This window comes from Dromiciops gliroides, chromosome 3 (assembly GCF_019393635.1).
Source record: "Dromiciops gliroides isolate mDroGli1 chromosome 3, mDroGli1.pri, whole genome shotgun sequence".
NCBI lineage: Eukaryota > Metazoa > Chordata > Mammalia > Microbiotheria > Microbiotheriidae > Dromiciops > Dromiciops gliroides.
In genome coordinates this window covers 650980409-650993448 of record NC_057863.1, presented here as the reverse complement: position 1 = coordinate 650993448, position 13040 = coordinate 650980409, and the positions used below count along the sequence as shown (strand labels likewise).

Sequence of the window (13040 nt, the reverse complement as noted above, 5' to 3'; positions counted from 1 at the left end):
GAGGGGCCCTACCTGGCCCACCCTGAGATTACCTATGATACTGGGAAGGACCTCCCCTTTGGGGGAGGAGAGATTGAATGCCACCTGAAGGGAGGAGAGCCACTTCTGGTAGGCTAGGCTCTTGGGGACTTCCAGAACGGGAACACTCTCTCTAGAGGTTGACCAAGGTGTGAGGTGGAGCTTGAGCAACTTAGACTGGTGGGATGTTCAGGCTTGGGTGAGTTTAATTATGGAAAACCCTAATAGGCTCAGTTAAGAGATAATAATATTCATCTGGATTTCTCTTTGCCTATTTCCTTATCTTTGATGTTTATTACTTTCACCTCTGTTGTTTAATCAATTCCCAAGTAATAAAATCAGATCCTTTTGTGAACTAAAAAGCTTAGAGGCTCCTTTCTTATTGGCTTGGGAGAAATATCTACAAAGGGCCGCTTAAATGTCCCTCATATTTGCGGGATCCCAATATTAAGGTGAGTCACCCAAATAACACTCAGTGTATCTAATTTTGGCCCTCACACAGTCAAAACCCTGAGAGAAATCATACCATGTGACAATATCCTTAAGGGGCATTTCAGTGAAGCTTTTAAATAAAATATTATCGAGTAAGCATGTAAAAGATATCATATGCTTTGAGTTGGGGTAGAATTTACAACCAAAAAGCACTGTTGAGTCAACATCAGGAACACTATAATAAACCATATTTTTTTGTTTATTTTGTTTGTTTTTTTTATTTTTGTTTTTTTAGTGTGGCAGTTGGGGTTAAGTGACTTGCCCAGGGTCACACAGATAGTAAGTGTTAAGTGTCTGAGGCCAGATTTGAACTCAGGTATTCCTGACTCCAGGGCCGGTGCTCTATCCACTGTGCCACCGAGCCGCCCCAACCATATTTTTAATGTAAAGAAAAACATATGCTTCTGCAAAAGAAGCTGAAAAGCCTTTGACAAAATCTAGGGTTGCCAAGTGGTACTGTAGTGCCTAGCGTGTCAGGCCTAAAATCAGGAAGACTCCTCTTCATGAGTTCAAATCTAGCCTCAGACTCATACTCACTGTGTGAGCCTGGGCAAGTCACTTCACCTTTTTGTCTCAATTGCTCACCTGTTAAAAGGGCTGGAGAAGGAAATGGAAAACCACCCCAGGATCTCTTCCAGGAAAACCCCAAACGGGGCCTCAAAGTGTGAAATATGACAATAGGGAACAGAAGAGAATTAAGGAGGTGGTACATGAATAAGCACAGTGCCGTTTTCCCGAGCAGCATTGTTGCTACTAAGTCAGGGAGCCCAGATCGGACCTCAGCTTCTCAGGGATGGGAGCTGGACACTCAGGAGGTCAGGGCCACATGAAGCAAGAGTCTAGTCAATGAAGCCCTTCAGAGGATCTGGTGCTGAGGCTGTGGAGGGAAAATGTTCAAGCCTGGGGGAGTTTCCAATGAGGAGAAAGCCTTGGGGACTAGGGAAGGTAGAGGGAGCTTCCCACAGGAGGAGGGACCTGCTGGGCCCTGGTGGGCAGGACAGGGTTAAGAGGAGCTAGGAGCCGGCTCCCCATCCCTATCCCTATCCCTATCCCTATCCCTATCCCTATCCCTATCCCTATCCCTATCCCTATCCCTATCCCTATCCCTATCCCTATCCCTATCCCTATCCCTATCCCTATTTATCCATCCCACCAGGGGCCTGCTCCCTGAAGTCCTGTCTCCTCAGGCCTTCAGCAACCCCTGTGTGACTCTGCTCAAGTCATTATCTATTCTGCCAACTGGGTTTCCTCACTCTGTAAAAGGATGGGGCCAGATCACTTTAAAAGCCTTTTCAGTTCTAATCTATGATCCCATGATCAAACCCAGACACATATGCTTTAAAATCCACCTTGTTGAAAGGCAGACATTCATAATGAAAAGGGCTTTGGTGTCTTGATCACAGAAAGGATTTCTAAGAACCCTCCTGACAATGACTGCCCATGTGCACGGGGACCCCCGACCCCCCGGACCCCCGGACCCCCCGAACCCCTCATTCCCTACTCTCTCACCGCTTCGGTGACTCTTTACTCTTTAACCGCACCTTAAATGATAATACATTTGTGGTTAAAATTATTTGTGGTAGAGATTAATATTGAAAGTTTTAGCTGAAACATTTGGGAGGGAGGGCCACACATGGCCCACTCTGGAACTGCCCATGTTACTGAACAGCTTTTGAAGAACCTCCCTTTTTGGGGGAAGGAAAACTTGATTGATCTCTTGTATGAAATGACTTCTCTTCTCACTAAGGCATCCTTTAAAAGAGTCAGGTGATTGGATTGATTTGTTCAACTGAGCTCCCATCTTTGCAAAGAAATAAGAAAATAAAAGGAAACCGAGTCAATAAACATCTGTAAAGACGATACAAAATGATTTCTATTAGAAGATATGATTTATTTAGAAAAATAATAAAGACATCAAGTTGAAACAATTGACAATTTTTAGAGGAGCACGACATACAATATATCTCTAGTAGATTTTTAGCAACGGCATTTCATCTTTCTGCAAGCCACGATGGCTCAGAAATTTCCTTAAAGGGAAACAAATTATGAGACCCTAAAATATGGGAAATGTAAGTGCTCATAAAGAATTTAGAGCTTCCTATTCCCTCTTATCTTGCATATGAGAGAGATATAAATAACAGCACCCCACCCCCCACACCCCATCCTGGGTTGTGGTGAGGATAAAAGACATAGTCACTGTAAAATCCCTGACACGTAGTAAACACCCTATCAATGTTCTAATTATTGAAACATGGAGAATCGAATGCCAGGTCTTTGGCTTCTAAATACAACATTTATGAATGGCAAATCACTGATGATGTTGAGTCTCCAGAGTTCTTTCTTGTCCTTTCCCTTTGTGTCTCCTCAAGAATGTTACACCGGCTTGTCCAAAAGGACTGATACACATTCGTGATCTGCTTTTACTCGTTCTCTTCTTCCTCCTCTTCATCTGAACTGGAAACAAAGAGGTCTTCATGCAGAACACTGACCCTCGCAGGCACTGTGGGCGGGGCAGCATCCAGGAGCACCTGCATGAGAATCAGAGAGAGAAACACTGTTAGTAACTTCACTGGGCCCCTGGGGTCCTCTGTGGCTATTGTAGGGAAAGAAGAGTCCTCTCCAAAGTGGCTTCCAGATCTCCCAAGTGGATGTGGGATACCCTTAGACCGCACCCAATGTCATCCCCGCCCCAGTCTTTGCACATGCTACCATCGCTCTAGATTCTCAGGGTGTCTTTTGCCTCTTTTGGCATCCCTGGCACTCAACACAATGCCTGACACTTACTTACTAGGTGCTAGAGAAAAGCTTATTCACACCTGTGAACGAGGTGAGGAGAAGAGCGTCTAGCATGGGAAGTTCTATACCCCTCCTCCTCTTCCTCTCCAGTGGGGGCTGTCTGTAGGGAGCAGCAGAAGGAGACAGAAGGTCCGGGTTTGGTCCTTCCTCCTCCAGTGACTCCATGTTGTCCTCAGTCCAGAGATGGGCATACAAGGACGTTCCCGCATGAGCTGAGCGGAGTTCAGCTCCTGCTCCCGCTCCCGCTCCCGCTCCCGCTCCCGGTCCCGGTCCCGCTCCCGCTCCCGGTCCCGGTCCCGGTCCCGCTCCCGCTCCCGTCCCGCTCCCGTCCCGCTCCCGTCCCGCTCCCGTCCCGCTCCCGTCCCGCTCCCGTCCCGCTCCCCCTTCGCCACAGAACTCACTTAAGCTAGCCTGAAATCAGAATCTCTGCTGCTTACCTGGGCTGTTGACTTGGCCCAATTGCTTGCACACGTATCCTTGTCCAATGCAAACGTCTGCATGGGTTTCTGGACAACACTATGGGGCCTTCGGGAACAGAGAGTGGCCGGCCCCTGGGCACACCTCTTGGCAGTTCTAGAGAGAGAATCTAGAGGCTCCAGCACCACCAGGCCTGGTGATGGCTGAGGCCCCCCGCACTGGACAGGGAGAGAGGAGTCGGGGCCTCTTAGAAGGCTGTGGTTTGGGAGGCTGCCTCTCCCAACCTGAAGGAGCAGGGCAGGGCCTCCCTTGCTGGGGCCGGGCAGTGCTGACCTTGCCTTGTTCAAAGGGTTTCACCAGAGGCTTGCGACTCCTCTCCCAGAGCAAAGTGCTCATTTTCCTAGCACTTCTCATGAGGGGCTTTAAGGGCCGCTTTGCAGCTGCCTTAGCTGCCTTGGCTGCAGGGGTCCCCCTTGCCTGACCAGGGGCGGCTGCTTTGCCAGGAGGCATCTTTGCAGGGGTGCTCCTCCGGATCCCTTGTGAGGGCTCAGCAGGCAGACAGGACCATTTCAAAGGGGTCTTCCTGGGTGGCTGGAAAGGATGATCAGGCTGACAGGGATGCTGCAAACAAACCAAAAAACATACCCTCAGGTCTTCTGAAATAGGGGCCCTATCCCACTGTCCTCCCCCTCTTGACCACTGGGTGTGCAGTCTGATCTATTTCAGGGCTAAGGCTCTACACCTGGAGAGGTGTGAAGCCAGGAACCACCCCCCCCCCAGGGCTAATGAAGATGCCCAGCCCAAGGGCAGAACCCCAGATTGGGTCAGCCCGGTTCACAAGATTCAGGGGCTGAGCTCTCAGCTATAGGCTGGGGTAGACAGTTAGCTGTCCCTGCCCTTTCTGCACTTGGGGTAACAGAGAAGGAGGGATGCAATCCTTCCCAGGATGAGAACATCTCTACAGATGCTTCCAGCTCTTTAGGTTAGATTTGTGAATTTAGGCCTAAAGGGAGCTACTGTAAGGTGTAGGCAGACTGACCAGGGCCTTGGTGTCTTGATCACAGAAAGGATTTCTAAGAACCCTCCCTGAAGTCCTGTCTCCCCAGGTCTTCAGCAACCCCTGTGTGCCTGCAGCAAGTCATTGTCTATTCTGCCAACTGAGTTTCCTCACTCTGTACAATGATGGGGCCACATCAACTGGGGAATGGCTGGACAAGTTGTGGTATATGAATACAATGGAATACTATTGTGCTGTAAGAAACGATGAGCAGGAGGAGTTCAGAGAAACCTGGAGGGTCTTGCGTGAGCCAATGATGAGTGAGATGAGCAGAACCAGAACATTGTACACAGTATCATCAACATTGAGTGTTGATCTACTGTGATGGACTAGATTCTTCTCACCAATGCAATGGTGCAGAAGAGTTCCAGGGAACTCATGATAGAAGAGGATCTCCAAATCCAAGAAAAAAAAAGAACTGTGGAGTATAGATGCTGAATGAACCATACTATTTCTTTTGTTTTTGGTGCTGGTATTTTTTTTTCTATTTTGAGGTTTTTCATCATTGCTCTGATTTTTTCTCTTATAACAAGACTAATGCAGAAATAGGATTAATGTTATTATGTATATATATATGTGTGTGTAGATATCTATATCTATATAGATGTATAGATATATAGATATAACCTATATCAGATTACCTGCTGTCTAGGGGAGGGGGGAGGGGGGAGGGGGGAGGGGGGAGAGAGGGAGAAAAATCTGAAATTGCAAAGCTTGTATAAACAAAAGTTGAGAATTATCTTTACATGTAACGGAAAAAATAAAATACCTTATATGTAAAAAAAAAAATGATGGGGCCAGATCACTTTAAAAGCCTTTTCAGTTCTAATCTATGATCCCATGATCAAACCCAGACACATGTGCTTTAAAATCCACCTTGTTGAAAGGCAGACATTCATAATGAAAAGGGGATTCCTGGATTCCAGGGGAACAGACCCCAGAACATTTGGAAAGGGGAGGGCTTGTGATAAATGTTAACTGACTAAACGTGAAGGTCTGTTTCCAGGCTCCTTCTTTTGAGTTGTCCCATGCCCACTTTCTGTGGTCTGAGAGCCCACCTCTAGGACTCAGGGTCTTCTGCTGGACAGGGAAAGTTAAGCATGGGCTCTAAGCAGAGGGGAGAAGACAGGTCAATTCTCCCACCATTGGTTGAAATATCTGTCATCTCTGAGAAGTCGTGTCTAAGGATAAAGAGGAAGCTGAAACATTCTTTCCATTCTACTAGATGGTTGGGGGTGGGAAAGGAATGCCAATAAGCTGTTCTCCTGGTAAAGGCTGGAACAGGGTAGAGGCCAGGAAACCCCTGCCTAAGATCTTTCTTTAATGCAGGATCCCAGATGGAGTGAAAAGACCCAACCCTACTTTCCTGAAACACTGAAATCTCTTCCCCTGAGGACTCCCCTGTGGATTCCAGATAAGGAGGATGAAAAGCATTATGGGGATCCCTGAGGAGGCAGCCTGAGAGGCAGCAGCATGCCTACAGTCACACAGCTCTGGCCACCATTTAGGCATGGAAAGGTAGGTTGGGCCAAAGGCAAGGAATGGCAGGGGAACAGAAGGGAAGGGGGCCCACCATGCAAGCAGAAACCAACACACCCACATTGAGATGGACACAGACAGGAAGCCAGCGAAGCAGACGCCCCAGAAAAGACAGACAGAAAATCTAATGTTGGGTTAAAAGAAGGACCCTGAGTTAGGAAAATAGAGACAGTGGAGGAAGAGATAGGGGCAGAGACGCACTGACCCGAAGAGAGGATCAGCCTTCTGGAGGGACTACAGAAGGGCTTTGACGTCTTGGTGAACTTCTGCATCAGCAGGAGACGCGGAGTATCTGAGCTGCCTTCCTTCTCCCCAGGCAACAGGCAGAATTTTACCTGATGGATGAACCAATATGAAAGTGTAGTTCATGGGTTGTCTGCCAGGGGAAAGCTGTGTTCAAAGAACATGCTAATCTGCAGGTGAGATGCAGGGGAAGCTCCCAGACACAGCACCACTGAGTCCCTTGGAAAGTTTAAACCCATTCTGGCTGAGTTCTAAATTGAGAATAGACTTTTTTTTATTTTCAAAAAACATTTTTTATTTTATTCATGACACATATTAAAAAACAAAAAGCAAAAAACTCCTTCCACCCTTGGAAATACCTAAAAAAAAATAAACAAAATCGGGCAGCTAGGTGGCACAGTGGATAGAGCACCAGACCTGGATTCAGGGGGACCTGAGTTCAAATCCCACCTCAGGCACTTAACACTTACTAGCTGTGTGACCCTGGGCAAGTCACTTAACCCCTGTTAAGGACTAAAATTCTAGCTAAACTGTCTAAAATATCTAATGAGTGGTCGCCAATAAATTATAAGCTTTAGCAAGAGTTAGACTTTTAAGCATTTATTAAGGAGAATAAGAATTTGGTAAAGAGAGAGAAAAAGGCCTAGATTCCTATCTATTAAAGGGAGAGCACATTTCTAGCTCCGCTCTCCACCAGAGTCCTCAGGAAAGAGAGAGCCCGAGACTGAGCGCCAATCTCTTCCTTCCTCCTCCCACTAGCCTGCGTCACTTCCTGACACCAAAGAAAAGACTCCTGGTCTTGCCCTCAAAGACCTTCGCTTCATGGGCAGAACTCTTCTACAGTAAGTCTCCAGCAGGTGGCGTCATTCCAATCGTTACACCCCAATTGCCTCACCAAAATAAAGAAATAAAGAAAATAAAGAAAATCCCAAAGCCCTCCCTCCATTCCCTGTTCCCACTTCCTCCTGCTCCCTCCAAAGCCAAATTAAAAGAAAAAAAGAAGAAAAAGAAAAAACACCAACCCCCATTCCCCTAAAACAAGGTGGTGCATTTTTGTTGTTGTTGTTTTTCAGGGCATTGGGGGTTAAGTGACTTGCCCAGGGCCACACAGCTAGTAAGTACTCCAACTAAAGGAAAATGATGTTTTACATGCTGCTATTGCTTGCTTGATTATATTTTATTTTAAAATTTCACCAAAATGTCCCTTAAAGAGATAGTCACATAGTATGCTTTCTCTCATGGTTTTGACTGTTTGGTCTTGGTATGGAGGCAGTATTTGGAAGTCATGGAGTCAAGACTCAGAGCAGAGGGATAGAGGAGTTGAGGAATTCAGCATCCCTTTCTCTCAATACCCTAGCAAGGTTTTGTGATAAAGATGCAGATAAAACCTGGAAAAAGTCGCAGTCTTCAGAAGTGAGATGAAGACTCTGCTCTTACCATCATTGTCTGAGTGACCTAGGACCAGCCTCAGTCTCAAAGAGGTCAGCTAACTATCAAGTGTGGAGTTCACACCTGCCTTGAGGTGTGAATGTCCTTTGGGAAGAGGTGTCAACCCTGGGTCTGAAAGGTATATATCTTTAGTAACAGACATGGTCTCTGACTTGCTGGAGCCAACGGTATTTTTTTTTTCTTTTTGCGGGGCAATGAGTGTTAAGTGACTTGCCCAGGGTCACACAGGTACCAAGTGCCAAGTATTTGAGGCCGAATTTGAGCTCAGGTCCCCCTGAATCCAGGGCCAGTGGTTTATCCACAGCGCTACCTAGGTTCCCCCAGGCCCCATATGCGTTTTTAAAAGTCTTTTCTAGGCGGCTATGGCGGCGGCAGAAGCAGCGGGGGCAGCGGGGGCAGCGGGGGCAGCGGGGGCAGCGGGGGCAGCGGGCGCAGCGGGCGCAGCGGGCGCAGCGGGCGCAGCGGGCGCAGCGGGCGCAGCGGGCGCAGCGGGCGCAGCCAGAGGTCGAGGCTCCGGGCCAGGGTGGCGGCGCCATCTTGTGTCCGGGGCCTGGGGGGAGCCTGGGGAAGGGGCCCCGGCCAACGCAGGGGACTACGGGAACGGGCTGGAGGCGGAGGAGCTAGATCCTAAGAACTTGCTGCTAGAGCCCCAGGACTTGCTGCTAGAGCCCGAGGAATTTTTGCTACAGCTACAGCTACAGCTAGAGCTAGAATCGGAGCCCGAGACCGAGGAGGAGCCGCCCCGGCCCTGTGCTCCCCCAGGAGTCCCCGGCAGTCAAGAGGAGGAGGAAGAGCGAGGCCTGGTTCAGGGCAACCCGGGGCACGGCGCTATAGAGGACCCGGAGCTGGAGGCCATCAAAGTCCGAGTAAGGGAGATGGAGGAAGAGGCAGAGAAATTGAAGGAGCTTCAGAAGGAGGTGGAGAAACAGGTGAACAGGAGCCCACCGCCAGGCAATGCTGGCCCCGGGATCATGTCCATTGAGGAGAAGATGGAGGCTGATGCCCGGTCCATCTATGTGGGCAATGTTGACTATGGTGCCACAGCAGAAGAGCTGGAGGCACACTTCCATGGTTGTGGTTCAGTTCATCGAGTGACCATCCTTTGGGACAAGTTCAGTGGCCGTCCTAAAGGGTTTGCATATATAGAATTTTCAGATAAAGCTTCGGTGAGGACGTCAATGGCCTTGGACGATTCTCTTTTCAGAGGACAACAGATCAAAGTGACACCAAAACGGACCAATCGGCCGGGGATCAGCACCACAGATCGCGGTTTTCCGCGTGCTCGCTATCATCATGCTAGAGCTACTAACTACAGTAGTTCACACTCTGGATTCTATAGTGGCTTCAACAGCAGACCCCGGGGAAGAGTCTACAGGGCCCGGGCTAGAGCGACGTCATGGTATTCCCCTTACTAAAAAAACAAAACAAAACAAAACAAAAAAGTGTGTATTAGGAGGAGAGAGAGGAAAAAAAGGAAAGAAGAAAAAAAAAGAATTTTTAAAAACCCGGAATATCACATTGATGGAATAAAAAACTTTAAAAAAAAGATATAGTGTGGAAGGGGGGAGAATCCCATAACTAACTGCTGAGGAGGGACCTGCTTCTGAGGGTCTGGTCAGGGGAAGGGCTCCTCCGGGAATGGGACAGGGGGCTGCTCATTCACTCTGGGGGTTCGACATGGACAAGCCTCGACTTCTGCAAGCAGTTCCCTACCCCTCTCCCCCTGCCTCCTCTCCTCATTTCATCCACTGGGGCTGTTCAGGGGTGAGGGCAGGATGGTGGGAAAGGTTTTACCTAAGGGTATGTAAGGACACAAAACTGTTCTGCTTGTTACCCTCCCTCCATCTCTTCCCTGTTCTCCTTCCTGCCTGCCTCTTATTCTGCCAATTATCCCCCTCCCACCTCCCCTCTGCCTCCCTGTCCCTCATCCCTGGGACTACTTCTCCTGACCCTCCAGAGATTCCCTGGTGATCTATTTTGTGTCCGTTTGTGTTCCTGATTCTGTTTTGATTGTTTTTCTGTAGCCGGAAGATCTCTGACCCTCTCCCAGAGGCTGCAGTGTAAACTCCCCTCCCCCCTGGGGAAATGCACCATCTTGTTTTGGGGGGCATGGGGGTAGGTGTTTTTTTCTTTTTTTTCTTTTAATTTGGTTTTGGAGGGAGCGGGAGGAAGTGGGAACAGGGAATGGAGGGAGGGCTTGGGGATTTTGTTTGGTTTTTTAGGTATTTCCAAGGGTGGGAGGAATTTTTTGTCTTTTAATATGTGTCATGAATAAAATAAAAAATGTTTTTTGAAAACATTGACCTGTTTCTTAATCCCCCACCTCATTCCCTCAGTGAGGCAAGTGATCATGTGGTTTCTGCTGGCCTGGTCTACCCTATCATGGTAGTCCCATTTCAGATTCACAGTTGGAGCTGCTATTTTTCCAGGAAACCCTGTGGAGTTGGTTGCAAGCTGTGAGTGCTCAGCACCCACTTGTACAGCTAAGTCCCAAATCTGCTTTTTCTCATGCGGGGTACAACAGCTGACAAAGATAACTTGCAAATCAGTCCAGGAAAGGTTAAACTGCATTGTCACAGACTTAAAGCCATCTACAAACTTTGTCGGGTTCTCTAAGTCACGTTTCAATTTTTCTTTAATCTGAGCCAAATCACTCATGGAAAAAGGAGCATGTATTCATGTCACCCTACCCCCCAGTGGGAACTTCCTGTAGTGGAAACAAGGGAGTATTTGAAGATGATTCTAGGGGAATGAGGGAAGTGGGCAGGGGATGGGAAAAAGGGACTGGGGAATGGGCCTAGACACCTACAGGGGAACAAGTGAAGCAGATAGAAGCAGCTGCTGAATAGAAAAATAGGAGAATAGGGAACATATTGGACTCCACCCAGATTGTGATGGGGCCTCAGCTGTGAGGGGCACAGCTGGATGGGAGGGATTGGGAAAAATTGTGAAGATGGCTGTTGAGTGGGAAAAATGGAAGTGTACTTAAGTCCAATCCCAGTGTGTCAGGGGCTCCACTGTGTGTGTGGTGGGGGGAGTGGGGGGGCACAGGAGATCAGCTTTGAGATCAGCTGGTGGGCAAAGAGAAGAGGTCAGAGTTTCAGACATAGAGTTATATGTCAGCGGTTGACCCATAGGTGGGGAAGGATATAGTGAAGCAGGTGGGAAAGAGGGATTGATGGGAGGAGGGGGAGAGGAGTGAGGCTGAGGAGCAGAAGGGGATGGAGTCTCAGAAGAGGAGGGGCTGCTGGAACAATTTGCTAGTTGCCTGGACTTTCAGTGTTTTCCTAACAACAGGAGGAAGTCATCGAATAAATCATTGAGGTCCTGTGAGGAAGGAGGCTTTTTAGGGTTGTCAATAGCCTCCTTAGGTTTGCTTAGTTTGCTGGACATATCCTTCTTTGTTCCTTCCCCTTTGAGTTCTGGCTTAAGGCCATGAAGGCCAGTATATATGGGATTTCTGTCCATTTCCCTTCATGCCTACAAAACAAGTCCAATTGCAAAATGGTATTATACTTAAGAGTCCCATGCCCGGGCCAATTTTCTTGGGATTCCAACTAATATTGTGGCCAGAGAGTGCTACAGTGAAAGATCAGGCATTTCTTTTTTCAAGTTTGTTATGGTCAAATTTAGCCCGATTTTTCAGAATTCCCCCCAAAGGGGAATCCTTCAGGACACTCTCTCCCTGCCCCATGGGCATAAGGTTGTTTAAAGCTTTACCTAGATATCTTCCTATCTAAGAAGATATTAAATTAGATGGCCCACCTTGGTTTGGATGTTAGGCTGAGCATTTTGAGAGGGAAACTCCACTGCCCATTTGCCCTTCCTGAGGATTGGCAAGGTATAGAGTCAGGACATGAGGGAGAGAATAAATGAAGAGTTCTTGCCTCAGAGTGCTGTGGTGAGAGGAAAAGAGGAAGATCCCTTGCCCCACATTGGGTGCCAGAAATATGTCATGGGGTCCTTAGGTGTTCCTCTGTGAAGAACTACACTCTCACACAAAGCATAATTAGAATAAAATGATTTTTTTTATTTGGCTGCTAGAGAAGGTAACCAAGAGGGAAGTCACAGGCTTCATCTCCAGAGGAGGAAATTGCTTAGCGACATCTATCTCCTCCAATGGAAGAAAGGTCAAAGCTTTTATAGAGGAAAAATGGGGTGACCACCTGACAATGGAAAGTTCCTTTTTGGGGTGGGTTGGAAAAAGATTTCTGAGAATCAGGGGGATTTTTCTTTTGGAATGATACTCCTGACCTCTGGAGTTACCTCTTTCTCCTAGCTTAGGTAGTAGCCACATCTAACTGTCTTTCCTGCTATAGAATTGAATCTCTAACTTCTTAGGTGTGTCCTTCCTGATGTCTAGTTGGCTGGTTTTTAACTTTAATAGTTGGGGGCAGCTAGGTGGTGCAGTGAATAAAGCACTGGCCCAGAATTCAGGAGGACCTCAGTTCAAAGCTGAACTCAGACACTTGACACTTAAATAGCTGTGTGTCCCTGGGCATGTCACTTAACCATCATTTCCCCATTAAAAAAAAGGAAAAAAGAAGAGGAAGTTGTCCATTTCAATTCATTACAGTATTCTTCATAGAAATAATTTTACAAGGGTAACATTCATTTCTAAACACCAATTGCTAAAATTCTACCTTGACTGCATGTAAGGCCACTATGGAGAAACCTTTATTAAAGTGTACCTTAAAAGACAACTCAACCTCCCCCCCCCACCCCCAAACCCATATTTTGCAATTTTAAAAACATTCCTGGTGGGTAGTCACAGGGAACAGAATGTCATAGGCAGAGAGTTTCCCGAACTTAAATTGAACATAATCTATAAACTTTAGCTGTGGGAATACAATTAAACCTGGGTTTACAAACTTTTAGTGTTCAAGATACTTTTCCAATTAAAGTTTTAGCTTTAAAAGCAGGAAAAGAATTCACCCTATAGCTGCTGCTTCTGAGTTAACACAACATAATTTCCACTCCCAGCTTCAGTTAGTCAGTTAGAATTTGTTTTGTTTCTACTGGATACCTT

General features: G+C 47.4%; 1 protein-coding gene across 1 annotated transcript; it reads left to right on the top strand.

Moving 5' to 3' along the window:
- Positions 1-8373: 8373 nt before the first annotated feature.
- On the top strand, positions 8374-9426 carry LOC122748266 (polyadenylate-binding protein 2-like). Its single transcript, XM_043993932.1, has one exon. It carries the CDS (start codon positions 8374-8376, stop codon positions 9424-9426), a length of 1053 nt encoding a protein of 350 aa, XP_043849867.1.
- Positions 9427-13040: the final 3614 nt, after the last annotated feature.

What these genes read in the sequence shown, in the direction of transcription:
- LOC122748266 (XM_043993932.1), top strand. Translation starts at nt 8,374, where the DNA reads ATGGCGGCGGCAGAAGCAGCGGGGGCAGCGGGGGCAGCGGGGGCAGCG.